General features: G+C 34.9%; 2 protein-coding genes across 3 annotated transcripts; one reads left to right on the forward strand and one right to left on the reverse strand.

The window, feature by feature from the left end:
- Nucleotides 1-9,464: 9,464 nt before the first annotated feature.
- LOC120630290 (E3 ubiquitin-protein ligase MARCHF6) lies at nucleotides 9,465-22,301 on the reverse strand. Of its 2 annotated transcripts, XM_039899472.1 has the most exons (11): nucleotides 22,173-22,301; nucleotides 20,996-22,079; nucleotides 17,068-17,319; nucleotides 15,859-16,059; nucleotides 14,882-15,067; nucleotides 14,134-14,262; nucleotides 13,189-13,279; nucleotides 12,541-12,722; nucleotides 11,739-11,923; nucleotides 10,838-11,027; nucleotides 9,465-10,364 (listed from the first exon to the last, which is right to left on the reverse strand). In XM_039899472.1, exons 2-11 carry the CDS (start codon nucleotides 22,049-22,051, stop codon nucleotides 10,239-10,241), a joined length of 2,598 nt encoding a protein of 865 aa, XP_039755406.1. In that variant the 5' UTR covers nucleotides 22,052-22,079; nucleotides 22,173-22,301; the 3' UTR covers nucleotides 9,465-10,238. The 2 variants fall into 2 exon arrangements, with proteins under 2 accessions (XP_039755406.1, XP_039755405.1); XM_039899471.1 differs by having other exon boundaries at nucleotides 20,996-22,301.
- A 185-nt stretch (nucleotides 22,302-22,486) lies between these two features.
- Nucleotides 22,487-27,514, forward strand: LOC120630395 (adenosine 3'-phospho 5'-phosphosulfate transporter 2). The gene is made up of 6 exons (XM_039899617.1): nucleotides 22,487-22,571; nucleotides 23,145-23,499; nucleotides 24,130-24,356; nucleotides 24,965-25,191; nucleotides 26,009-26,190; nucleotides 26,587-27,514. The coding sequence occupies exons 2-6, from the start codon at nucleotides 23,198-23,200 to the stop codon at nucleotides 26,762-26,764; spliced, it is 1,116 nt and encodes a 371-aa protein (XP_039755551.1). The 5' UTR covers nucleotides 22,487-22,571; nucleotides 23,145-23,197; the 3' UTR covers nucleotides 26,765-27,514.
- The last annotated feature ends 115 nt before the right edge of the window (nucleotides 27,515-27,629 follow it).

A 27,629-nucleotide genomic window follows, 5' to 3' on the forward strand; every position in this document is an offset into this window, starting at 1 on the left:
ATATTTCCAAAGGAGAAAAAAAGCTATAAGCCTTTTGCAATTTAAATGGTAACCCTACTTTCAAGATGTAATATATCGTAAGGCCTTGATATATCGCATCGAGTGCTTGATTACAAACCACGGCCTTGTGTCATAAATATGTCGCCGTCAGGGGAAATATAGATGTTGAAATTAAACATTTCCACGCCACTAGGCAGTGGCGTGTACTCCATAGAGGCGTAAACGCCCAGCCTAATCTAGCTGCTAAAGTTTTTAATGTATTCGAGTTTGACTTATTTAAGAGTTGCCTTAAGTAGCCTTGCCTTAGGAAATATTAAAATAAAAGTCTGTTTGTCAAGCTTTTTAATTACTTATTGCATAATGACGGTACCTTTATAGCCAAGCTATCTACTTAAATATCAATATTTTAATCAAAAACAAAAATTCTATTTTCACAGGCAGACAGGTAGTACATACGGTACTTTTTAATTCGGAAATCAATCCTAAGGGGGTGAAATGGGGGTTGGGAGATTGAAATAAGTCTTGTACTTTTCGACTTTTATAAGATTTAAACAACCTGCTTTTAAAAAACAAAAATGATGTACTTAGGTAAATATAGTAAAATAATATTAAATCAATGGGTAAATAGATTGTTATCGGTTTACCTACTGGCTTTTGATACTAACTATCAAGTACGATAGGTTACGATTTAGGTTAGGTTAAGTTATCTTTACTCAGCCTTCGCAAAATTATGCACCTTTATTACTAGGATGTAAAGCCAACACGTTGACTATTTTTTTCTTATATGAGGTCCAAGTCTGCTATTACAATAAATTGTGTGTCAATGGTCAATCAATGGAAAAAACAATTAAAACATGTTTTAACAATTTGACAACAAATTGAATTTCCGTTGGTACCCACACTACAGTCTATAACTTGTCCCCTAAAACTCCCTTATATTATACAGGAAACAAGTTATACTGAATGAACTGAAGCTCGGTTACCGTAAGTTTTATACAATAATTGATTTATTTAAGAAAAAAGCGTTCACTGCAATCGGAATTATGCTGCGAAACAAAAAAACCATCTTGTCGACTGGTTGCACTTAATATTTTAACAATATTTATTAAGTTTTCCTCATATAAAAAAAGCAACATTATTGGGTAACTTCTGTCATTGGGACAAAAAAGTAGAGTTGTGCCCAGTGGCGCACACAGGGTTTTTGACCAGGGTATGCATAAAGAAGGAAGATAAAATGAAAAAATCCTTCGCATTTACGAGTTATACAAAAATTTTAGGGTAGGCAGAGCTTTTGTGCATGTATGAAGTGCACGCCACTGCTTGAGCCCCTGGGTCTCAAATCTGCTATTGCAAAAATAAAAAAACCAAATCTAGAACTAAAAAAACCTTTATTAACACTGTAAAATTTCGCAATAAATACAATTTCCGCTTGTATACCCAAACTCACAGAATTAATCTGCTATTGCAGAAATAAAAAAACCAAAACTAGAAATAAAAAACCTTTATTAACACTGTAAAATTTAACAACTAATACCGAAACTCACAGAATTAAGAGCATACAGAATCCTCATTCAGTTATTGTATGAAGTGCATTGTGTCCAAAAATAGTGAAAACGCCCCCCCGCGCACGTCTCACTTTATACCCGTAGAATGTTGCTACTCACAAACTTTTTATCATTTTTCCCATTTCTTGGTAAACGTGTGGAACATTAGAGGTAAAATAATTATTATAGCAGACATAAATTTGTGATATCTGCATATCGTCTGAAAAAAGTACAGAAATCCTTTGTGGGGATGGGTATATGCTTTCATAACATGATACCGAAGGTAATATTAGATCTACCTTTACCTAATTTTAAACAATATATAAAAACACATTTAACAAATCGTGGTTACTACACGATTGATTAATTCCTTAACGACAAGGCAGCTTGGAGGCAGGCCACTCCGCTCTCATCTCTCACAAACAGAAAAATTCTAAAGATTGTTAAACTTAGAGCAATCTTTGCTCTTTTCCAAGTTTCTTGCCGGCTCTTCTCAGTGGAATCTGCCTTCTGAACCGGTGGTAGAGTCACTACAAACAGACTGACTTGACGTTTTAAAAGTGCCTTATTAATTATGCCTACTTGAAATAAATGAATTTTGAATTTTTTGACTTTTAGCTGCTAAATGGTATGAATTGACTAACTGATTGTTTGAGAAACAGTATTAAAGTGGAGTGGTTTTTGATGCTTCAATATTAGTCGTGTGCCTACCTACGCGGTTTCTGTCTGTTCTTAATTCTATCCCCAAACTATAACAACCGCGTAACTTAGGTACATATTCAACTTCTGTTTACTTTTCATTTGGTTATTAAAGCAAGCTCTGCTGACTGCAAACAAACATCGGATACTATTTGCGGCAAAAGCTCATGGTTTTTGGAGGCATAATTTTTTTTTTTTGATGGTTATAATTGACAGACTAATCAGATGGACGCTTGGCGGTCTCCGCCGTAGGTGGTAACTAATCACGACCGAAGCCCGTAACCCGCCCAGAGAGATTTTCGAATTTAGAAATTGCAGGCTTTTCTCTGAAGAAAAGCCTGCAATTTCTAAATTCGAAAATTATCCCTGCCGATGATTTTTGATGCCGGGATCGAACCCTGGACCTTCAACTTATTTGACCACAGCGCTGCCCACTGCGCCATGGAGGTTAAGAAATTCAAATTTGCGTTCTGCCTGCGGTGGAAATTCGCGGTCAAATCCAGGCATGTTTGGTAAGTTAGGAACTGTAGTACTGTAAAGTAAAAAAAAATCATCATCATATAAACCGATTACCGGCCAGATCTCCTCTCAGAACGAGAAGGCTTACCCACCACGCTAGCTCACATGCGGATAGGTTGACTTAACACGCCTCTGAGAATTTCCTCACTGTTAAAGAAAGTGATACCGGTGGTAGAGTCACTACAAACACACTGACTTGACGTTTTAAAAGTGCTCATTAATTAGGCCTACTTGAAATAAATGAATTTTGAATTTTGGTAATGTATTACCTAAATTAAAATCGCACATAACTCTGAAAGTTCTCTTAACTTTGCTTGCCGGGGATAGAACTCTGTCCACGAAAGGGAGGCCGAAGAATTAACCAGTAGGTTATCACCTCTTTCTAACTTTTTTAAATTTTTTTATTCCACTACAAGTTAGCCCTTAATTGCAATCTCACCTGGTGGTAAGTGATGATGCAGTCTAAGATGGTAGTGGGCTAAGCTGAAGTATGGTATTCATACCCCTAATAGGTTACTACGCGACATCGCACCGGAAAATTAAATCGCTTAGCGGCATGACTTTGTTGGTAGGGTGGTAACTAGCCACGGCCAAAGCCTCCCACCAGACCAGACCAGAGAAAATTCAGAAATTATAAATTCCCAAATTTCCCCTGCCGGAAATCGAACTCGGGACCTCCTACTTAAAATTCACAGCGCACACCGCTGCGCCAGGCAGGTCATCAAATCCGGACGAGATACGTGAATGCATTTCACAGCGACTAAAAAAAGGAGTCCTTTCCTTTTTTTTTATATTTTTTTTATATAAGAATAAAACAGCAAACGTTAAATAAAACTGTTTATTGATTTACAAATTATTATTTCCTTCGTCTACATCTATCTATCGACATTAACGCCTTTTCTCCGAAACCGATCCTATCATTTTCAATTTAATTAAAATTACGAAGAATATTTACACAAAAAAGATCGTAATATTATAGTAATATTACCTATATGCTCGAACATATTTCTTTCACCTTTGACAAAAATAACACAACTTAAAAAAAAACTAAGGACTTGCTTAACCAATATACTTTGGAATCAAAACCTATTTTTAACAATTTTCTTATTTTTTAATATGAACACATTGCATTAAAACCCATAACAACAATTTTTTTTTTAACCTTTCAAAAAAGAACGAAAATTTATTTTCGTAAGGTTTTTACAAAGCTAGCACAGGTGAAAGAATACGGCCTTAATTATACAGCTGATAAAGACATGCCTAGGCAAAATTACATTTTAAGAATATTAACAAAATTTTATAATCTATCAAATCATTAAATTAAAATATACGTAGATTAATGATTGGTATCCACTGCGATCCAATGATACTCCATTGTTCCAACTTAAATGTAAACCACTTTCATTAAAATCAGTGCTATGTATGTCTTAAATAAAGAAAAAAAAATAACAAATTCTTCATAAAAAATGTCGGCAGTGGCAGGATTTGAATCCACATTTCTCTGACAACCAAGCAATGCTTCTCGTACCGCGGATGCCAAAATTATGAAACGCCTTTACGACTTGCCGCTTACCATTCGTTTTCCGTATTCGATTTCCAAATGCGATTTCGATTTTGTTAGACTAGCGCAAAATTTATTGTTTCATTCGGAATGTGTACTTGTCAGTTCGGATAGTACAAGCGCTGAGAACGCTTGAGGAAGACGACCATTTATTAGCAATTGCATTTGTTAATAATGAAAAAGAAAAAGATACGTGTATTTGACATTTGTTACACATATAATTGTAACACGTTCGTTATGACATGTCAGAAATCAAAGAATTTGAGTGTGCTCGGAACTCTGCTCTCTTCAGTTAAATAGACTCTCATAGACTCTATGAGCATTCAATGGATGCAACCAATACCGACGACGTTTCTTTTTCTTCTTCATTATTAACAGAAATGCAATTGCTAATAAATCTTCATCCTCTATCCGTACTGAAACGTATACATTCCGAATAAAGAAAAACTAGTCTTTGCTAGTCTAACGGAAAACCAAAAGTAAATTACGCATTTGGAAATAAATCGAGTGTTTGTGGAAAGCTTAATCAGTTTTATAGCGACTGTTTGCGTTCTCTAATAAGAAAAATGCAGTTTCAATGTAGTTTTCAACTGTCCATACAATAAGTCACTTGTAAACAAGAGATGACCGCTTGCTTTTTTTACCTGCACTTGGAGGAAATAATTAGGTACGACCTCCATGGCTTAGTTGGCAAATCACTCGATAACCATAGAATAGAGACGGTCTAAAGTTATAAATTTGATATTTGTGTCCCTACACTTTGATAAAAATATGAATTATAAATATTTAAAGACTAATTTAATTAAAGAAAAAAAGAAAGCTTTACATAACTGATGTACCTATGTTTATATTATTTTGTTGCTTTGCAGTAGAAAGTAAGATAAGAAAAATTACTGACTTTAATTTTTTTTTTATTTAGTATTAGTACACAAATTTATAGGCTTAATATTTGTTGTTGCATTTAACTAGTGTGCTGGTATTTAGTAAGACACCAATCGTTAATCTAGAGTTCCTAATATATCTGTATTATTTATGATTTTTTTAAGATTTACTGAATTATTTTAAATTTATAAAATAAACGGCACAAATTATTTACTATGAAACCTCATAATTAATGGTCTATTCATACATATCACGGTCCTCGATGAAAAAGAAAAATAAAAACGCTCACTTCTCACTCTTATAATAAAATATACGGACGCAGGCAATTGTAGAATCGTTTAGGAAAATCGAAACCCTATAACGCCAGAGAGAAATGGAACATGTCTAGTAATTTTAAAGCTGAAATTCTCTTACAGCCAACTATCTAAGCGTAGCTTTTATTAATAATAATATAATCAGAAAATGCGACTCTGTAAAGAGTTACAGAAATTCAATTTTCGTATAAAGTTGTAGTATTTCGATACTCGTTCGATGAGACTTCACATTGGCGTGCGTTTAAATATTATACAAATGGTTACTAATTATAATGGCCGGTAGTACTTAATTCATTGGCTCACTATTACACGCAGTCACAAGTGCATGCGCACGTCCGATCCGTACCTTGTCCGCCACAAGACTACTTGATTGGACAGCTTCCACCTCTGCAGACGTGAGACAATGCATGTAATAGATACAAAACGCTTCACTAATTATAAGAGCTCACGTTTAGTGGCGTAGCATACCCCGACGGAAAAACAACCCGTCATTGCAATCATTGATAACGAAACCCTCACGACTCTGTGCTCACTTTGTAACATTAGAACCGAAAGCGAAAACACTGATGCCGATCTCCCCTAACTTGAACATATATGTAACCGAAGTATTTCCGATTCCGGGGGCCCGGAGACCGAATAACTGACCGTGATATGTTTGAATAAACCTTCAAATATAAAACAAGACAAAAACATTGGCTTGAGCATTATATAAATAAATAAAGTATAACCTATCACTTAACCAAACTACGGAATTAAGAAGACCGGAGCTCTTAAAGCAAGTTTACAAGTTAACAAATTTGCCAAAGGCTCTAAAATATCTACCAAAGGAGCATTTTGGGTTTACATCCAATAATGACAAGCGATATGACATTTAAAAGGGTTTTTAATGATCCCCCTACTTTTCCAATGGTGGGAAGTCATGTCTAATCAAAAATTTCATCGCAAAGGCAGCGCTAGGTTTTTGCAGATATGAATGAATGAATGAATGAAAATACTTTTATTCCATAACACATAAAGTACATAAAAAAAGAAAAGTATAACAAAACGTCGTATACAATTGGGCAGTTCGATACAGATTACATATACAGATTTGAAATTTCCATGCCATAGAAGTTGTAGAAACTAAAAAAATTCAATGACATCGCTCATTTTTATTGGATCTTATCTCATACATTTACGCCCATACTCCTTAATATTGAGATTGAACATAGCAGATCAACGGTAACGCCAATTTGACGTAGTTACGTTAACTTGAAAACTTACAATGAGGGACAGGAAGCTTTTCATACCATTTTGTAAACACTAAATTTTTTTTATTGCACATTTTCAATGATATAAATTCGAAAAACTCAAGATTTAAGGCTTAAGGCTAATTATAATTCAAATTACATCGAATCTGTTTGAAATGAAAAAAAAATGCGTCTGTTCCTTTTATAAAAACTGTTTATAAATTAAATTAAAGTAAGTCTGATCTTTTTGTAATTTATTTTTAATTGAATTTGTAAAATTATATCAATATTTATTTATCATTAGAACGTTCGAGTACTGACTTAATAACGTCAGTTCCTTTTTAAAATTGTTTATAAATTAAATTAAGTTTGTTCTTTTCATAATTTCTGTTTTATTTGAAATTGGTACAATAATATTAATATTAATTTATCATACGAACGTTCAGGTACTGAACCGACTGACTGTGATTAAAAGCCTTATTCAACCAACAGAGAGTGTTGAAGTCAGACAGGCGGTCGGTCGTGTAAAATATGCCAAAACTGAAACCAACAAATCTGTCTTCAAGTTGAAGAAGTGATATAACGGTGCATTATAATAAGAAGAAGAATCAATTTATCAGACTTTATGTCTTGGAATCTTAATTACAATATACTAGAAATGCCCTTTAGCACTTAAAGAATAGAAAACTCTTGTCCTCGAACGACGGCTCAAAGCGGTTGTAGCACTAAAAGTTCGTAGTGTTACTACGTGCTTGGAGTCATACATTTCAGTTTTTCGCAACAGTGTTCACTAGTTGTTTTAGAGCTTAAGAGGCTATGTAGTTTAAAACTGCCTTATGATGGTTGGAAGTATAAACTATATCCAAAAATATCTTATTATTATATCAATTAACGATTTTTTTGAAATAAATTGCAAGTTACATTTTTAAAAATAACCTGGGAGTTATGGCCGCACGTAGCGTCACTGGAAAATTAGAAGAATTAGCTACAGTAAGTTCTAGTTCCATAGCTAAAGATTATTGAAATCTTAGTAACTGATAGTTTGGAATCACAAAATACTTACTATACGCACAGATTTTCGAAGTTCAAGCGTTATAAAATTATGTTTATATAGACGTGACGTCACAATTTAGAATTCGGCGTTTCACCTGTCATGGCGGACCGCTAAATTTTGCATTTTTATTTATTGAAAATATATACCAATCTCACTTCGAATATAAAGGAAAAAAGTTAATGCAATATTTTAGCGTTTCTTTATTACTGACATCATACCTTTTACAATAAAGTCGCCATTTGAAATATTTTCCTAGTAGCAAATAACAATAAGGTGTGCTGAGTCAAGTTCGCGGCGAGAAATTGAAGCGTACAAATTTCTAGTATCTTGTTATTAAGATTTTTTCGTTCTAGACTAATTACTACTAATAATATGAAATGTCAAAAATGGTCGGAATGCTTTAACTATATTGAACCTTAATTGTTAATCGGGCTTTTAATCAAGATCTTGTGTAATCTTGGAATTACTAAATAATTTCTAGAAATTGTATAAATATTTAGAACAAAAGCTATTTTAGTACTTATGTTATTACTATTCAATTTAATTATTTTATTTCTATTAGAAATTCTAAGGCAACGATGCTAATTTAGCTGTACACAAAATCTTTGAACAATATTAAAAGTGACGTGCCGTGGCGGCAGGTCAGAACACAGTTGTCACCACGCCTCCCCTATCCACAGATGTCTTACGAGGCGAATATGGTAATATAATGGAGAACGGCCGTCCACTGTTGTAGTACTATCATCTACTGCCCCGCGGGGTGATTACAGGTAAACCCTCCCATTGGGAAAGGCCTTTAGTCATAAATTACAACTATAGGCTAATCATAATGATGAAAGATTTTAAACGTTGTAATTATCCTAATTATTTCTATCCCACAGCTGGGCAAAGTAAAACTAGACTTTTTCCGACGACTTTTTCGTTGAAAAAATTCGTGTACAACCTTATAAGCAACACTGATTTTAAAGTAAAAGTATACTAAGAGCAAGGTAAGAGACTATCTCTTTTAATGATAAACGAGCTTAGTAAATATTAATATGAAACAAGAGTCTTTCGAATCATATTCACAGAGGAAGAGACAAATTTCAATCAATATAATAAAGTGCTTCATGTTAAGTAAGAAATGAGACTAATTTACAATATTTAATATTGCATTTATTTTTATAAAGAAGTTCATGAATCATTAATTCCTTTATCACATTTTATACAATTATTATAATAATTATTATGAAACCACTAAAAATATCGAACGCAAATCTCCAAGCAGTGGTACAATTAGACTAAGGCCAGCGCAAATCTTACTGTCGAATCCGATTATGGCGAACCATTTTAGCGCAAATAGATCGTGAAAGCGCGACAGTCGCGCGAAAATGCGATTGTCGCGTCGCTTGTGTATTACAATGTTTTACTTACTGCTTTATTAGTAAAAATGGCTTTGCATTCCATTGATAAAATGGACTCACCTGCGACTGTTAATTTTGTCTACCTTCTTTGCTTATCTTTTAAACTTGTTTTGTTGAGACGAAAATATAATAAGCTAGGTTCAATAGTTTTGTGATTTGTAATCTAAAAGCGATAACTGGAATATTAATTTTAAGTTTATTTGTGCATCTAAATGTAAGAGTTAAGAAAAAGTGAGTATCATATTACAATACTTTGCTAATGGATTTATAGTAGAAGAATAAGGCACCTCTAGTGCAAATATGTCAAGAATAGACATCGACGTCAACGTCAACGTCAACAAAAAAAGGAAAAGTTAACAATACCACAGCGCAAATAGGATAAAAATAGAGAAGGACATAAAATAGAATGGAAAACAAATAGTCTTACTTTTAAATACAGCGTTTCTGAATTACAACTATAACATACATATGTAACGTTATATACCAAAACTATTTCATCTGTCTAACTATTATAATTTTATTTATATATCTAGTATTGTTTCGGAGGTAAATTAACATAGTGAAATTAATTATCACACCCGTCTAGTTGCAGCTTTCGATGAACATGTATCATGCAAAGCAAACATGTTAATTTTAATGAGCAAAGTATATAAAAACGAAGTTGAATAATAACACATCTTTTGTAATTAATTTTGTGAGTTAAATTCTATTTATTTCAACATACATCGTATTGGTAAAGCATTATAAAGAGTAAAAAAATAAAGAATCACAAAGTTACTGCTTTCGATTGAATATTGCATACGAATGTGCTCGACATCGCAATATATATAGGCTAAGCTTTTCTGAATAATTACTAAGAAAAGTAAAAAATCCCGCGTGTCGAAATGGGGCCGAAATCGGATCCGATAGTAAATGTGCAGCGGACCTATAAAAGTTACCTTAAATTCTATTCGCCATCACAAGTGCATAAAAGGAGAATAAGCCTGTCTCTGTCACACTCTCGGTCACGATTGTCTACCATCTCGTTCTCTCCTTAATTATTTACGATCACGGTGGTCTGATGTTGTTTGTGCCGCCGATGGTCGTAGTTCACGAGTCTTTGCCCGACAAGGTATTTGTCGTTCTTTATATGCTCGTAGAGTTTACGGAACTGACGTATCTGTGAACACAATTAAAATTATTAAAAACTAGGCACTTTGCGCACGTCCATAATACATTCGGACATTGAATATAAATTCCTAATTTGCTGTAATCAGCGAGGACAAAGTTCTATCTCCGGCACGCACCTCTAACTCTTCAGTTCTGTGCGTTTTTAATTTAAACGTATAATCTAATAACGTATATATAAATTTTCATGTAGGAGTAACCAATTAATCTTAAATGTAAACAGAGCTGAGATATGTTAGAACTTAACATAAGCTATCTTTGAGTGCTACTTTTGGCGTGAAAGGGTAACAAACATCCATCCATCCATTCATACAAACAGTCGCATTTATAACATTAGAGTATTAGGGCTCTCAATTTCATGATTTTTCAACTTTTTTCTTTCTCATGTAACGAATTAAGTAAAACTGTCCAACCGTCACCTAAAAAGTTCACTTCTAGAAAAAGCATTTCAGTCCAGAAACTTACTTGGAAGAGCGCTAGGCCGGCGAGCATCGTCAGCAACAAGAGAGCGGGATAAACCCGCCGCGCTAACAAGTTGCGCTGCGCGGGCGCAGTTACCACGAGCGGCGCAACGCTGTGCGCAAGAGCGTAAGGTACCGCCAGCGCCAAGCCCAACCATCGGACCAACGGGGCAGCTACCTCGCGCAGTATAAATCTGGATAATAAGAAATGTAAATTAAAAGCGACATCTCCCATTAATATGAACCTTTGAAAAGTAGATCTAAACTGCAATGTTTATCACTAGATGACATTATAATAAATATACTATGACAATACACACGTCGCCATCTAGCCCCAAAGTAAGCGTAGCTTGTGTAATGGGTACTAAGATAGCTGTTGAATATTTTTATATATATAATACACATAAATACTTATAATATACAGATAAACACCCAGACACTGAAAAACAATCATGTTCATCACACAAACATTTTCCAGTTGTGGGAATCGAACCCACGGCCTAGGTAGGACTCAGAGAGTAGGGTCACTACCCACTGCGCCAGTCGGCCGTCATAAAAGATACAGCGTCTTTAATAGACTTAAAAAAGGTGTATATAAATTTTGACTTTAATGGGTTGAGAACCGTACCTTACCTTACCTTAGTCGCAAGTTGAAATCCTGTCAGTTCCGAAATTTATAATTAAATTGCATATGCATTTCAAAATTTCTATAATTGATATTTCCTCCTAGAGTAGGTGAAAATACTTCAATAAAAAATTATATACTATTAGTGAGGTTAGTAACAAACTCTGAACACTTACGTAAGTTCAGAAAGTGTGTAGTGTTCGTGTATGTTTCTTGAATTCTATTCTAACTGAGTTTAACTAAAAAAAAGAGTTAAAAAGAGTAGATAAAGGGAGCTCACTTGAGATCCATCTCCCGAATGCCGTCTCTATACGCCTTCTCAATGGCCCGGCGCATACTCCAATCCGGGCCCATCATTGTGAGCGCGCAGACTATCTTCGTGTACAGAACTCCAAGTGCCCAATCTTGCCATACGAACAACACAGGGGACTGTTCTAATGGCACCCGCAGAGGTATTACTAAGACCTGAAACAAAAACGTTTTAAATTCCGATAAGTACTTATTTAATGCGATATATTCTGTGATCTTAATAGCACATACAAAAATGAGAAAAAATATATATAAATAATATATTAAACTACATTTCATCATTTTAACATACACAGATGGTAATTAGGCAATTACTGTGTTTGTAAAGTGTGTAAAGTGTATTTGCGCTTTGTGTGTATGTGTGGGAAAGAGAAGGAGAGAGAGGGATGTGTGTGGGAGAGGAGAGAGAGGGAGAATAAGAGAAAGAGTGAACGAGAGAGAAAGGCAGAGACACAGACAGAGAGAGGGGTGATAGAGAGAGTATGTGTGTGCCTACGCAGCCCGTGGGTGTGCGTGGGTGTGCGTGGGTGTGTGTCGGTGTGTGTCGGTTTGCGAGGGTTTCTTTGGGTGTAGGTGTAGATGTTTGTGTGGATAATTGTGTAGGTTGTTCTGTAGGCGATTCTGTCGGTGTGTGTGGATGTTAGCAAGTCTCTGCGGGTGTGTGCGGCTGTGTGTAAGCGTTTGGTCGTGTTAGTGGCTATATACTCTATAATATGATAGGATAGGGTTCATGTAACAATAAGGAGATACATTAAAGATTCGTTATTACTTACCAGTTCCAACAGTAGCCCGAACATTAGCGGCACCAGTCCCAGCAGTGCTAAAGCCGCCAATGCAGCCCTGGCGGCGCGTTTGGTCCAAAGCGAAGCCCGGGCCAACAGCGCAGCCCTACCACCTTGCGCCCAACCGGCCGCTAGGGCTCCGCCTCTGCCCGCCGCCCAGCATACATACATTCCTTAACACAGGCACATGCTGATTTTTCGCAAGAACCGACAATGTAGCCAATTCTTTTTTACATAGATCTATTAATAAATATACTACCACAATACACACATCACCATCTAGTCCCAAAGTAAACGTAGCTTGTGTTATGGGTACTAAGATAGCTGATGAATAATTTTATGAATAATATACAGAAATATTTTATAAATTTAAAATTTGTCAGACAACATATTAATCTATTAACAAAAATAAACTTTAAAAGTAGGATACAAAAGATTATTAATCAAAGACTGTATGACTGTATTCAGACAAGGATTTTTCACAAAATTTCCTAACCGTTGCTCATCAGACAACGATTCGGTGGTTAACATCTTTGTCGGAATTGCACAATTAACTGTATACTCCTGTTAAAACTAGGATATACTCCTAGTTTTAACTGAAATATGTCAATTCTTATAAAAATTAAACTATTCACTTACCACAAGCTGCTGTATATAATTCATGGACACCGTTCGACGCCTTTGGCAACCATAAAGCCATGACTTTTCTTCCTATAGCCACAGGTATGACCTAAGAACAATATATATACTCTGTTTTTTTACTTGTATTAGAGAAAATTAGATCTAGCAAAGTAAATCAACAAATGAAAAGTAAGTTGGTTAACTGTGTAACTCAATTAATCAAAAGATACTTGTACAACTATTTAGATCAACTCATCAGAATAAAGTTGGAAAGCAATGTAAATCAACAAATGAAATGTAAGTTTGTTAACTGTGTAACTCAATTAATCAAAAGAAACTTGTACAACTATTTAGATCAACTCATCAGAATAAAGATGGAAAGCAATGTAAATCAACAAATAAAAAGTAAGTTGTTTAACTGTGTAACTCAATTAATCAAAATAAAGTTGTATAATTATGTAGATCAACTCATCAGAAGAAAGTTGGATATCTGTATAAATCAACAAATGAAAATAAAGTTGAATAACTGTGTAAATCAATAAACTAGTATAAGTGGGACATCAATGTAAATCAACAAAAGTTAAATAACTGTGCAAGTCAATTTATTTGACGGTGGTTGTATAATTATGTAAATCAACTAATCAATGAAAATTGGATAACTTCGTAATCAACTAATGAAAAGAAAGTTTGATAACTTCATAAATTAACTAAAGAAAAGAAAGTTGGCTAACTATGTAAATCAACTAATCAATGAAAGTTGGATAACTTCATAAATCAACTAATGAAAAGAAAGTTTCCTAACTTCATAAATCAACTAATGAAAAGAAAGTTGGATAACTTCATAAATTAACTAATGAAAAGAAAGTTTGATAACTTCATAAATCAACAAATGGAAAGAAAGTTGGATAACTTCATAGATCAACTAATGAAAAGAAAGTTGGATAACTATGTAAATCAACTTACAAGAGTTAGCGCACTAGCCATGACTAGTGAAACAGACACCAACGCTAGTAGAGCTCCCAACCGTAGAGGGAACCACGATACGCGAACGTACGGCTCAATACCAGCTGGGCCGTCTCGCCACATTAAAGCCTGACAATAAAATAATAAAAACAAAGTTACAATACATTTTTTCTAACCTGTCCAACACTGTAATTAATCTTTTAAGTATACTTTGGGTAAAGTATACTTCAAAAATATAAAAAAAAAACAAGGAGGATACGACGAGTAAATAAAAAAAAAACACTATAAAAAGAAAAGTTAGAATAATCTTTACACTAAAGAGTAACAAAAAGATTGTTTATATCATAAAACAAGTAAAAAGAACATGCTGCGTTGGACCGAAGTACAACCATTCATTTTGTTTGGAAGTTAAATAAATAAATATACTACTACAATACACACATCGCCATCTAGCCCCAAAGTAAGCGTAGCTTGTGTTATGGGTACTAAGATGCTTGATGAATATTTTTATTGAATTACATACATAAATACTTAGAAAATATATATAAACACCTGTAAAACATTCATGCTCATCACACAAACATTTTCCAGTAGTGGGAATCGAACCCACGGCCTTCGGCTCAGAAAGCAGGGTCGCTGCAAACTGCGCCAATCGGCCGTCAAAGAGAGACAGAGAGTGACAAAGGCTAATTTTTATCTTAGAACACGGTTACAAACGGTTTCCACGGGATTTGCTATTAAACCTTACCCTATGCGCGGCTCCCAGCTGGTGTGGTGGATGCGGCTGCGGGTGAGGTTCATTGTCCCTGGAGGCCTCTCCCAATAGATACGAGCGAAGGCCTAGGGCTCCGGCCGCGCATGCGCACCACGCCCGTAGACCAGCCTTCAACCATGTGCGCGTGTGAGATTGTTCTAGAAGCGCCGGAAGGATTACCTGAAACAATTGTATTAAATAAGAGGACAACTTGGTGATAAATTGTACGTAGTGTTTTATATGATACTAGATGACCCGTTGAACTTACAGAACCTAAAGAACGACGTCAGTAATCCATAGTGGAAATTACAATAAAAAATGAGCAATTTCTTTTTTGCGGGGGTTCTTTTGTAGATTTATTTCATTTCGGGTAGCCCAGTCCAGTCAACCCCCTTGTATCGCCCAACAATAAACGTATTTAGCGGCTCTGTTGCCAAGTGCCTTTCCTAAATACTCTTGGCATCTATCTTAAGAAACTAAGTATCCTTTGCATTATATTTGTAGCATAAGTTCTCGTCATTAATACACCACTTCCAGAACGCGTATAAGATTTACACGTCCACCCACACTCGTGGTCGCAAAGCAAAAACGGTCTTAACGGTCGAAAATTCTGTAATCTACCACGTAAAAATATTAAATCTTGAGATGTATATTTATTTTTCCATACAAACGAAGTGTTTATTTATGACAACCCTATTGAAGATAAAAGACCGACACGCGCATAATACCTACGCTACGCGACGCGTACCTAATAAAGTGACAGGAGTCGCATGATTTTAATTTAGCATGTGAGTATTTTTTCTAAAACTATTAGGTTTTCGGTTTCACAGATAAATCCCAGAGACAGTACATAATGTACCTCTAAAGCCTGTGAAGTATTATTTAGTTTTTATTTACACGTTGTATAACGTATATTTATTTAAATTATACCTTGTGGGTTGGACTATACAAGCGGGGGAAAAAATACTTACTTGAAGCAGCAACAGTTCTAAACTGAGTTCATTCACCGGCGCCTCGGTGTGTACCGCCACAGCGTAGGGAAGGAAGCCAGGTAGCACGTATTTAATGACCCTGATAGGAAGCCACAGCATGAAGAGTACAGCAGTGCCAAACACCATTGCGGATACGACGAGACGCCGTATGTGAGACCATACTGGCAGATGTATCATTTCCTGGAACCAAATCATCATCATCATCATCACTTCAACCGATTGAAGTCCACAGCTGGACATAGGTCTTTTGTAGAGAGTTCCCAAATCCACGGTCCTGGGCCGCTTGTTTACTGCGACTGCCAGCGACCAAATAGATATTAAATAATATATAAATTAAAAAAAAAACCCCGAGTACAGAGCACCTAAGGGTCTCCTCCCACACTGAGAAGGGGTTAAGGCCGTAGTCGACAACGCTGAAGTCCACACACCTTTGAGAACATTATGTAGAATTCTCAGGCATGCAAGTTTCCTCACGATGTTTTTCTTCACCGTATGTTTGATGAATATCTGTATTGCTACGAATATCACTTCTTTTCCCAGCTGCTTTATTATTATTATTTTTTTCTTTTTTTTATATTTTGCACTTTTGAATACCACGAGTACCATACTTAACATATAGTATTTCCTTAATACACGCATAATTATTAGCTGCGAATTTTAAACGAACGAATTCCACTGACGTAAGTAGGTAATGATTAATTGTATTCATTTGACTTTATAATTAGACACTGCAAATTAATGATGCTTAAAAAATTAACATGCGGTATTTCGATAATGTAACTGTGCTTTTTAAACATTGTCATCAGAAGTGAATTAAAACGTTATACAATAAAACACCGAGTTTCAATATAGTGTACATTATTCTACTAGTTAAGCCCTTTCAATTGATATTATTGCTTGACAAAGGGCTTCTCTTTCATAGCAGAGTAATAATGAGAGCAAGATTTGCCTTGCTTCAAAGTTGTTTGTAAGAAAAGTCTAGCGATTATTAGCCAAATTAACGGTACCAGATGTTATCGAGAATAAGAAGACGTGATAATAACTATTCGGATAATTGAAAAAAAAAAAAGTTGTAAGTTTCAATAGTAGCGGTATTTTGTACCTTACCTCGGTTGTACCTACAATTGACGGAATATGTTCTAAAGAACCTCTTTTTAGGTAGATTAAAAATAGGAGTTGCGAACACACCTGTACAGGACTAAAGTCTGGGTCATTCAAATTCTTCAAGAACCACAGAACACCTGGTCTGAGCACCTCTCTTAGTAGCAAAATGAATGAGGCGAAGTAGTACACGTAGACCATTCCAACAAGCCAGTGTATAAACATGAGGGTCCAGGGGGCAGCTTGGAGACTCGACTCTCTGTCCTTCAGCGTAGCGTCGAACATCGAGAGAGAGCATAGATCCAGCCACCAACCACATACAAGGGGTATCACACCAATCTGGAAACACAACAACAGTAACTAGTGAGTTTGCGGACACACTGGCAACGCGGTAGGATTTCATCGTGTCAAACGCTGCTGACACCATTTGATGAACCTACAGAAAATTGTGTGACGGCCGATTGGCGCAGTGGGCAGCGACCCTGCTTTCTGAGTCCAAGGCCGTGGGTTCGAGTCCCACAACTGGAAAATGTTTTTGTAATGAACATGAATGTTTTTCAGTCTCTGGGTGTTTATCTGTTTATTATAAGTATTTATGTATATTATTCATAAAATTATTCATCAGTCATCTTAGTACCCATAACACAAGCTACGCTTACTTTGGGGCTAGATGGCGGTGTGTGTATTGTCGTAGTATATTTATTTATTTATTAAGATGGGAATAATTAAGCGGAAACCTTAAGTGCACAAGCCTGACTGATCTTAAACAAGTGTCATTCATTTCTCAGCTGCGTATTCGCAAACGTAGTTTCATCGAGTATTGAGCCACTGTAGAGTAATGTAAAGTGGACCTAATGTCATTCGCATTCGCCATTCTGTACTATTCTTCTTTATAAACGTCCGCCTAGAGCGCTGTTTGTAGAAGAGCGGACATATTCGAGCTTTAAAAAAAGAATAGATAAAGTCCATTTTACTCTGGTGTAAATATACAAATGTGAGCGTACTATGAAATAGAGTAATGTAGCCTCAAAATTTAAAATAATACATTTTATCCTTAAAAAATCCTTTGTTATATCCTGAGAAACTGATGGTACAACATTTACATCTATTGTGCCTGTATCACAAGTCATACCTACAGTGGCCTGATATTAATGCAAATTTAGCCATTTGGATTACTTAGTGACGCAGTCCGCACGTGTCTTGAAGTTTTATATTTATTTGTTTAAATTCTTATTCATTTGTGTCAAAGCTAGAGCTTCTACAAGTCTCTGAAACTATCTAATATTTTATCTTACATATAAAATTCTCGTGTCGCTTTGTTTTTAGTTAAACTCCTCCGAAACAGCTTGACCGATTCTCATGAAATTTTGGGTGCATATTCGGTATGTCTGAGAATCGGACAACAGCTATTTTTCATACCCCTAAATATGGTCAACTATATAATATTTTTTGCGGAAGGTCATCTTCGCATTCGAGGAAACGAAGTAAAAGCGCGACCGGTCGACACGGCGGGTCGGTGTAATAAACCTTTTGAGAGCAAATGAAAATTTGTGTTTACAAGTTTTACACAACGCAAAATCGCGATAAATTTTAATAAAGTAGTTTAATATTAATATGATTATAATGGATTTTTACCACAACAATGTGTTTTCAAATAGAGGTAATGGCATTCACAAACAGGTGCAAAATTCCAGACCTCATTGCATTATTGCAATTCATTTAACAGCTGTTCCAACTACCACATGCATTCTTACATGCAACGTAAAATTAATGACTAACTGGAATTTCAAGAAATAGTTTTTAACAGTTTATTCTATACAGTTTCATATTATTCCTATTCATTTATAATATTACATTTCATATTACGTATTTTTTCGGGATAAAAAGTATTCCAGCAGTCTAAGATAGTATGCAAATGTGACGTAGATAGAAATAAACCAGTAAACACAACCACAGGATAATTATGTATCAGGTATACATGGTAGGCAGGTTTTGAATGAGGCAAGTTACCACCCTACCATACCAAAGAGGTATAATCAAATAATTTTGAGGTATGGATTTTCTTACAACTTATGTTCGATAATTCTGTAATCTGCTCTCATTAGTGAAATTTTTATTTTGAAATGTTTCATCATCATATCAACCCATTACGATCCCACTACAGGGCATCCCACAATAAGAAGGCCTTCGTCAACTACGCTTGCCCAGAGTCGATTGGTGGACTTCACACACCATTGATAACATTATGAAGAATCCTCAGCCAAGCAGGCGTCCTTCGCATTTAAATTTCTTACAACGCACATAACTTAGAAAATGGGATTTAAACTCTGCCCCCAAAAGTGAAGTTGACGTCCTATCCACTGGGCATCAGTGCTTCAATAGTTTCTTAGTATAATAATATTTTATTTATTTGCTATCACAATATGATTGATTTGCAAAAAAATCCTTCTAAGCTAATCCAACCAATGGATCAACAAAGGTTTTTTTATCTCAAATATCCAATTTAAAATCAGTGCCAGGATAACCTTTGTAGCATACAAACATTTACATAATTTAGTCTTCATAAGAGCAAACATTTTATTTCAAGGAAAAATTATCCGATATAGAAAAATAATGAGGCAACATTGTAAACAAGATTTCAAAGCCTTTAATTAGATTATTAATATTCCATACAGCTGAGAACTTGTTAAGTTACCTGCCTCAGTTATTTCCACAGACGGCCAGATGTTGCTTTATGTTTTATTTGTTATCCTCAACCAGTTTCTTTAAAATATCACATTGTTTCATTAGCTTGATCCATGCATATATGTATTATTTTTTCATGCACTTATCAGAGATTTATGTTATGGTCAGAATAGGGAGCAATATGGGGTCAATGATTGGAACCATTATATTAATATGGATAAGGCTTGTGGGTGATTAGACTTGTTACCCTGAACAATAATAACACTATACAAAATGTTTTCATAGGTTGTCTTATTCTTGCACTTAATGATAACAGTTTTAATTTTTAACATTATGTGCAAGAATAAGAGATAAACTAAAATTATTCATTAAACATTACATTTTAAACAACAGCTCAATGTTTCTTGCAATTTATCAAGTTTGCCTTGTCTAGAGTTGATAGAACACATCTTTGTACAAGTACAATTACATGAATAAATATATTTTAAGTGACCTGTTTTAAATATTTAACTTTATTACTAGCTGTTGCCCGCAACTTTGTTTGTTTTTTAAATCATAATTTTTTTTTTATCTTTATTTTTTTAGGTTCAGAACTTTTACAATTAGGGTCTCTAAAGATCTGTTTTTTTAATCTTTAATTTTTTTTTAATTTGCGATAACTTCCACATTACATATAAGATTCAAATTAATTAAAAATCATTTTAATGCTATATACATATCCTTGATGATAAAGCTATTTATTTGAATAACAATTCATACTGCAGCACTAATGTTGCCCACTTTTATGTTAACCCACAGTTCAATAAAATTAATTATTATTAATTAAAATAGTTGCAAAAAGTTTAGATTTTTAATTACAATCTAGTTGGATAAATAGCAATTATTCCAGTCAAATTAGGGATATACCTCTGAATCAGGTGGGAAATAATAAGCAGAATTTTCATAAATGCCTTAATTCTAGGGTTTTCTTTTAATAATATAATATACTACGACAATACACACATCGCCATCTAGCCCGAAAGTAAGCATAGCTTGTGTTATGGGTGCTAAGATGACTGAGGATTTTTTTTTAATGAATAATATATATATAAATACTTATAAAATACATATAAACACCCAGGTAGGTAGAAGAAGTTATAAACTAATACTCAATTTATTATTTCTCATTCCAATGAACCCTTTCTTATGCTAAATTGACTGGACCATCCAAATTAAGGTAATGTACCTAATAAGAGTTCAAAAAATTACACTAGTAATTTTAATCTCTGATCTGATAAAGCATCATATTTATTAATAACATTCAATATTTTAAATAAAAATAAGAACTCACCTCAACTACAGACAGCAAAGCAACTTTGACAACCACATAACAGAAACCCAATGCTTTCTTTGCACTCCTCAGTCTCAGTAAAGATGCCATTCCATGTAGAACTGCAAGTATAGCTCCGACAATCACATATCCTGCCAATGCAGTAAGAAGACCTGCAAAGGGCCCTTCAGCTGCCAAACCAGCTATAGATGCTCCTATTTTACCTATATGATATGGGCAGAAGGCAAACACAACAATGAACAATGTGTTTAGAGATACCACCCAGAAAACATGCTCTAAAAACACCATTGAGCCATCCAAGCCTAATAATCGTGCCCAGGTAAGTTCTTCTGCTGCAGCTCTGTCCCATTCCATCGGATTCCAATTTGCCTCATCTCCAACTAGAGCATCATCACCCCCTTCAGCATTAGGCTCTTCCCTAGCTCCCCCATCATCTCCTGCACCTTCATTTACATGATCATTGTTATTATCTTGCAAAGGTAGGTCTTCAGCAGGTGGTGCAGGCAGGTTCTCCCGTTCCATCCAGTCGGGACCCCCGCCATGCATAATCTGCTCTCGTAACCATACTAATCCAATAAACGAAAATAAAGTACATGTTACTACAAAGCAACCAGAAAATACGTCCTTAGCAAGATTCTCAGCTGATACTATGTCGAATGGAAGAGATATCACAGGGTCCAATGATGCAGAGAACAAACAGCGATACGTCCGACAGGCGGTAAGAGGCACTATTCCCAGCCAAGCGAGGGCAACTAAAGTGTAATGAAGCCAGTCCTTAACAGCTGATGCGACAGATGTGACCAGCCCACCCACCACATCGGTTATCGGAAGCCGTCGCGGCATATCAGGGGAATAAATCGGCATGAACGAGAATCGGTGGCCGCACAACTCGCAAATTTCCTTGCGCGAATATCGCATCCATTGCACCAGGCACTCTTGATGGATCCACTTTATAGAGCCCGTGCATATACACGGGTGGAATAAGGGCCGGTCGGACGACGCTTCCGATCTACAGAATCGGCAGAAGTCCGCACCGGACCCGTCCGAATCCATCATTGTTGCAATTCGGTCCCGTCAGCTTGACCTGCGAAAGTTGACGTGCTGTTATTCGCGAGCTCTCCTTTTGTTGTTACACAAATACGACACAGAATCTACATGCGTTTGTAATTACACACACCCTACTTATTAATATTTTGGCACTTTAGTTAAGCATTAAACGAGGGATTTCTCGATTTCACTTTATCAATAAATTATTTTGTTTAGATTAGGACAACACAGAAAAATGAAATTTGCAGTGTTGCCAAAATGTCACTAAATTCCTACCACAGATTAATGAGTTAACCACAATAATCCTATGATTTTTTAACCTATAGACAATTTTATTTCTTCATCTTATATATATATATATATAGGTCTTGAATCCGTGGCCGTAAAATAAATTAAAAAAAAAACACAAAATGTCAACGTCAAAAACAAAATAACGTAAACAAATGTTTGACGTGGTTTAGCTTTACATTCGTGGTAATATTTTCAAATATTAAAATGTAATTATATTAAAAAATACAACCAAAATGAGGTAATATATTTTTCTACCTTTTAAATATAAACACAAAAGCTGAACTAAAATAATACCCGTCAAATATAAATAATGGTTATAATTTGATAATTAAAGACAGTTTTTTTGTATCGTGTAGCTTGATAAAATAGTATATTTGAACTGTCTTTGCTTTGTAAAAACTAACTTATTAGGTGACAACTTGTTTTTTCGTCATAGCAAAACAGGACAACACTGTTTGAACAAAAAATTGTTTAAGTTACACGTTAGCCAAGTTACTAAGCCTTAATGATTTCAAAGCCACTGTTTCTAAGAACTTAGCAATTGTTTTGTATTTGTCAGCTTTCTAAATCAGTTTTTAATAAGACAATAAAGTGGAAAAGGAAATATTTGTTAAGGCACTTGCTGATATTTTTTTTGTTTGAGAAAAAACCTACAACTATATGGAAAAAAAATAAAAACATAACTATGTAATTTAAATAATTTTCTGGTCTGTTTAAGAAAACAGAATCTTTTTATTCTTGCATATTGTATAAATAACCTCAAGGTGGGATAGTATTTTTCAACAACAAACATCTGTGGCTTCTTTTTCAGTTTACAATGGTATAATTTATGCTCAATTTGAATATCCACAAAATAGCAACAAAATGAGCTCTACAAAGGAAATCCTGATTAAAATAGAGGAAGCAGAAGGCAGTAATGGACAAACCAAGAAATCGGAAATTAATATTTTATGCCTTGATATAACATCTTTCAGTCCTATATTACAATTTGCAACATGCGCTTTTTTTGTTTTTGTGTGCTATTTAGCATATGGATATTTCTTAGAGTTGATATTCTCTGTACCTGAGGTAAAGCCAGTGAGCTTGTATATAACATTAATACAATTTATAATAACAATGACTCTTAGTTTCATGGAATCACTTATAAGAAATCCTGCTAAAAGAAAGTAAGTAGAAAACTGTAGTTTTACTTTTAATAATTAAGTTGTTTTTGAAAATCTATGCTCAGAATCTTTAAGCCAAAAAATTACAGTTAAATTGTTATTATCATCAGGCTTATTCGATGTTGGCTTTGTATGATTTTGCTGTTTCCATTTACTATCCTACCAACAAAGCCAACCAATTTAACATTGCTCTTTTATAAGTAGGCTAGCTTTTAGGTAAAAAATGAACTTAATTCGAAGCAACCAAATGGTGTGGTGATATTAATTGTAAAGTCAACATCTCCTGATGGGTACATTGCCAAAGAACTGTTTGGTGTGGAGTATAAGGATTGAAGAAATTATAAATTACGCCATAAAGATTCTCCTGCTGTTCGCGGAGTACAGCAAATATTGCAAGCTTAACTTTCATAATATGTTATGGAATTCCGCGAAGTAACGCCTACTTCTATCCAATAATTATAGATATTACCAAAAACAGTCGATTAGTAATTGTTGAAGTGACATCTCAGATGTCAAGCTGGATACAACTCCCACTTCAAGAAGAACCTGCAAACTTGCTTTAGCAGTGTAAAAGGTTAAAGCTGCAATCCCTATTAATGTACATGATCAAATTTTTATTTGTTTTATTTACAGGGTACCAATAAGAACTTATGCTATTTTAGCAGCTCTTACACTGGGTACTATGGCATTTTCCAATCTAGCGCTAAGTTATCTTAACTACCCAACTCAGTTGATATTTAAGAGCTGTAAGCTCATACCTGTGATGATTGGCAGTATTATTATATTGGGCAAGAGATACGGGCTACTGGACTATGTGGCCGCTGTCATTATGTGTATAGGGCTGACTATGTTTACTTTGGGTAAGAAATTTATTATTAGACATCCTCTTTATACTGTAGTCCCTTAAAACGATGACTTCGGGACATTCAAGGGGCGAATAAATAAATTCCTTTCATGAGATGCGATAATAACTTATCATCATGTTACCCTCATCAATATCAACTGGCTTTTTAAATTTTTCGCTGTTTATATATTGTGTTGTATAATTTATAGCTGTTAGATAATTATTATCTGTTATATCACTGATGGACATTGGGGGATTTGGGCTGGAATGGCAAACCCGCACCTTTAAACGCAGCGTAGGTCGGTCCCCAATGCAGTGGACAGATGACATCAGGCGAGTCGCTGGGAGCCGCTGGAGGCAAGCGGCCCGGGACAGTGGATTGTGGAACTCCCTACAAAATATCTATGTCCAGCAGTGGACGTCCATTGGTTGAAATGATGATGATGATGATATAATGATTGTCTGTTAAATAATTATTATCTGTTATATAATTTATCGATTTTGTATAATTTATCCTTTTTGTTTTTTTTTACATACCATTTTACACACATGAACTTCTTTGCCTATTGTACTTTTCTTTAGCTACGACCATGTGAAAGTCAAATAAACGCAGGTTTTTTACAGCTGACTCAGAAACATCTCCCAACTTTAATATAATTGGAGTGCTAGTGATTTCCCTAGCGTTACTGTGCGATGCGATCATCGGCAATCTTCAAGAGAAAGCTATGAAACAGTTCCATGCTACTAACAATGAAGTAGTGTTCTACTCATATTTGATAGCTTGTTTCTATCTGTTAGTAATAACTTGCTTTAGCGGTGTATTGACTGATGGATTTGTTTATTGTGCTCAGGTAATAAAATTTCTTTTTTTCATATAATTATATATATATCTCGGTATTAGTGTGTAATAGATAGCACACATTCATCGACTAAACTGGGTAAGCAACATTGAGCCAAGCAGATGTGAACTTTCCTCTATAATATATCTAAATAATCTAAAGGTTAAATTCAAAAAGTCTTCAATTGCTGTCTTATGCTGCATTTACTGACTCTGTTACTATTATATAGACAGTAAATGTACTTAAAATGATTTACCATTAAGTATTTAATATACATAAACTATAACTAAAAATAAATATACTACAACAATACGCACATCGCCATCTAGCCCCAAAGTAAGCGTAGCTGGTGTTATGGGTACTAAGATGACTGATGAATATTTCAATAATTAATATACATAAATACTTATAATATACAGATAAACACCCAGACACTGAAAAACATCCATGTTCATTACATAAATATTTTCCAGTTGTGGGAATCGAAACCACAGCCTTGGACTCAGCTGCGCCAGTTGGCCGTAAATAATTTAAGATTGGTTGTCGTCACACGCCACTGAGAACATTATGGAGAACTCTCTGGAATGCTGGTTTCCTCACGATGCTTTCCTTCACCGTTTCAAGCAAGTGATATTTAAATTGCTTAAATTAAAAACGCGCATAACACCGAAAAGTCAAGTGCGTGCGGGGGCTCGAACACGGTATCGACGACAGTAAAGCCGATGATCACTTTGCTATCACCGCTTACTAACTAAGCTTTATTATTAGAATACGTAATTTTCGTCGATATCTTACCTACCTGTTACTTAATAAAATGTCCCTTTCCCAGAACCCTTCAACAATGTACTTGAACATATTCTTGCTTAGTGTGAGCGGCTATATGGGTTTACAAGCTGTTCTGACGTTGGTGAGGATCTGCGGCGCCACTGTCGCGGTCACAGTCACCACTATGAGAAAAGCGCTCTCAATTGTTATATCGTTCCTACTTTTCAGCAAGCCTTTTGTTTTCCAGTAAGTGTAAAAAGACGAAAAATGTCTGTGTTTTTACTTTTCTAAGTTAAGAAAACGTAAAAAAAAGTTATTTATTTTCGAACGAAAAGTTTTGGGTTTCGAAATATTGTCCCAAACCGTTATGATTTGCAGGAGTAGGTCATAGTGTGATACAAGTTGTCATGGCAGATTAAAAAAAAAATTGGTTAAAGGTATATACAGCTATGTACAGCAGTAAACTTCCGCAGGCTGAAATCACGGTTATGATGATAAAGGTGGCAATCTGCTGAAAATTCAGAACTCCTCAAAACACTGCAAGTTCATTGCAATAATTAAGCGGTATACTTACGAGTGTTAGTTTATATATAAAAGGTTTTTAATTAATTAAAAATCATCTAATTAAACCATTTATTCCAGATACGCCTGGTCCGGTATGTTGGTAGCATTGGCTATATACTTGAACCATTACAGCAAGAAGAATCCGCATTATGTTCCCGCGCCAATACTGTCATGTTGGCACTACATGCAATCTTACTACCAGTCCGAGTATAGGTATCTTAGGATTAAGAGCAAAATGTACGCCGATACAGTTTAATAGGACACAAAAAATATTTAGACAATTAATGATATATGGTTAATACATTAATAACAAGTATATTGTTAAGATCTTTAAAGGTGCATTCAAAGTATCCTCTATTACAATCCTCGCGATAACAGCGCAGCGCTATTAAATTTATATAAATTTATTAACCATTAATAAACTAAATCCTGCAATCGCGACAGTAAAATTGAAAGTTTTTTTCTTCGAATTCATAATACAGCAGTAGTAGTGCCAATTCTGCGTCTATTGTGAGATTATCTACCTACGTTTACTTATTCGATCGCGTGAAAACTAACTAAGATTTGTATGGAATCGAAAGAGCGCCATCTAGTTACAATACTGGGAATCGGTGTTGGAACACAAATATTTAAACTGCACTAAAGTGACAGGTCGAAAAGAAGAGCTGACCTTTTCATCAAGACACACTGAAAGAGTAACCCTACATTTAGACCTGTTAATCTAGTTTACCTTGGAGATTTGTGCATAACCGTCTGTAACGGAAATTGGCAACATTTACCATGCCAGAAGTTGACATTACAGATTAGGTAGAAAGTCTAATGAGAAGTTTTATCTCGACATTGTTTATCCACGCGGCTTATACAGGTTTATTTGAATGCATAATTGAACCCTTATTATTAATAAACGTGGCATAACTTTAGAAAATTTATGCAGTGCTTTTGTCAGTGTTTGCAAATATCAGAATGTGACAAAGCACATTTAATAATAAAAGGGTAGTAACAATTTAAATGATCATTTAATAGTGGGTTACAGGAATTTTAAATTATTGATTATATATTTTTTAATATACTGTTCAATCCATCGAACAATAAGTTACTCTAATTTAGTTTAAGTTTTTTTT

This window comes from Pararge aegeria, chromosome 16 (genome assembly GCF_905163445.1).
Source record: "Pararge aegeria chromosome 16, ilParAegt1.1, whole genome shotgun sequence".
NCBI lineage: Eukaryota > Metazoa > Arthropoda > Insecta > Lepidoptera > Nymphalidae > Pararge > Pararge aegeria.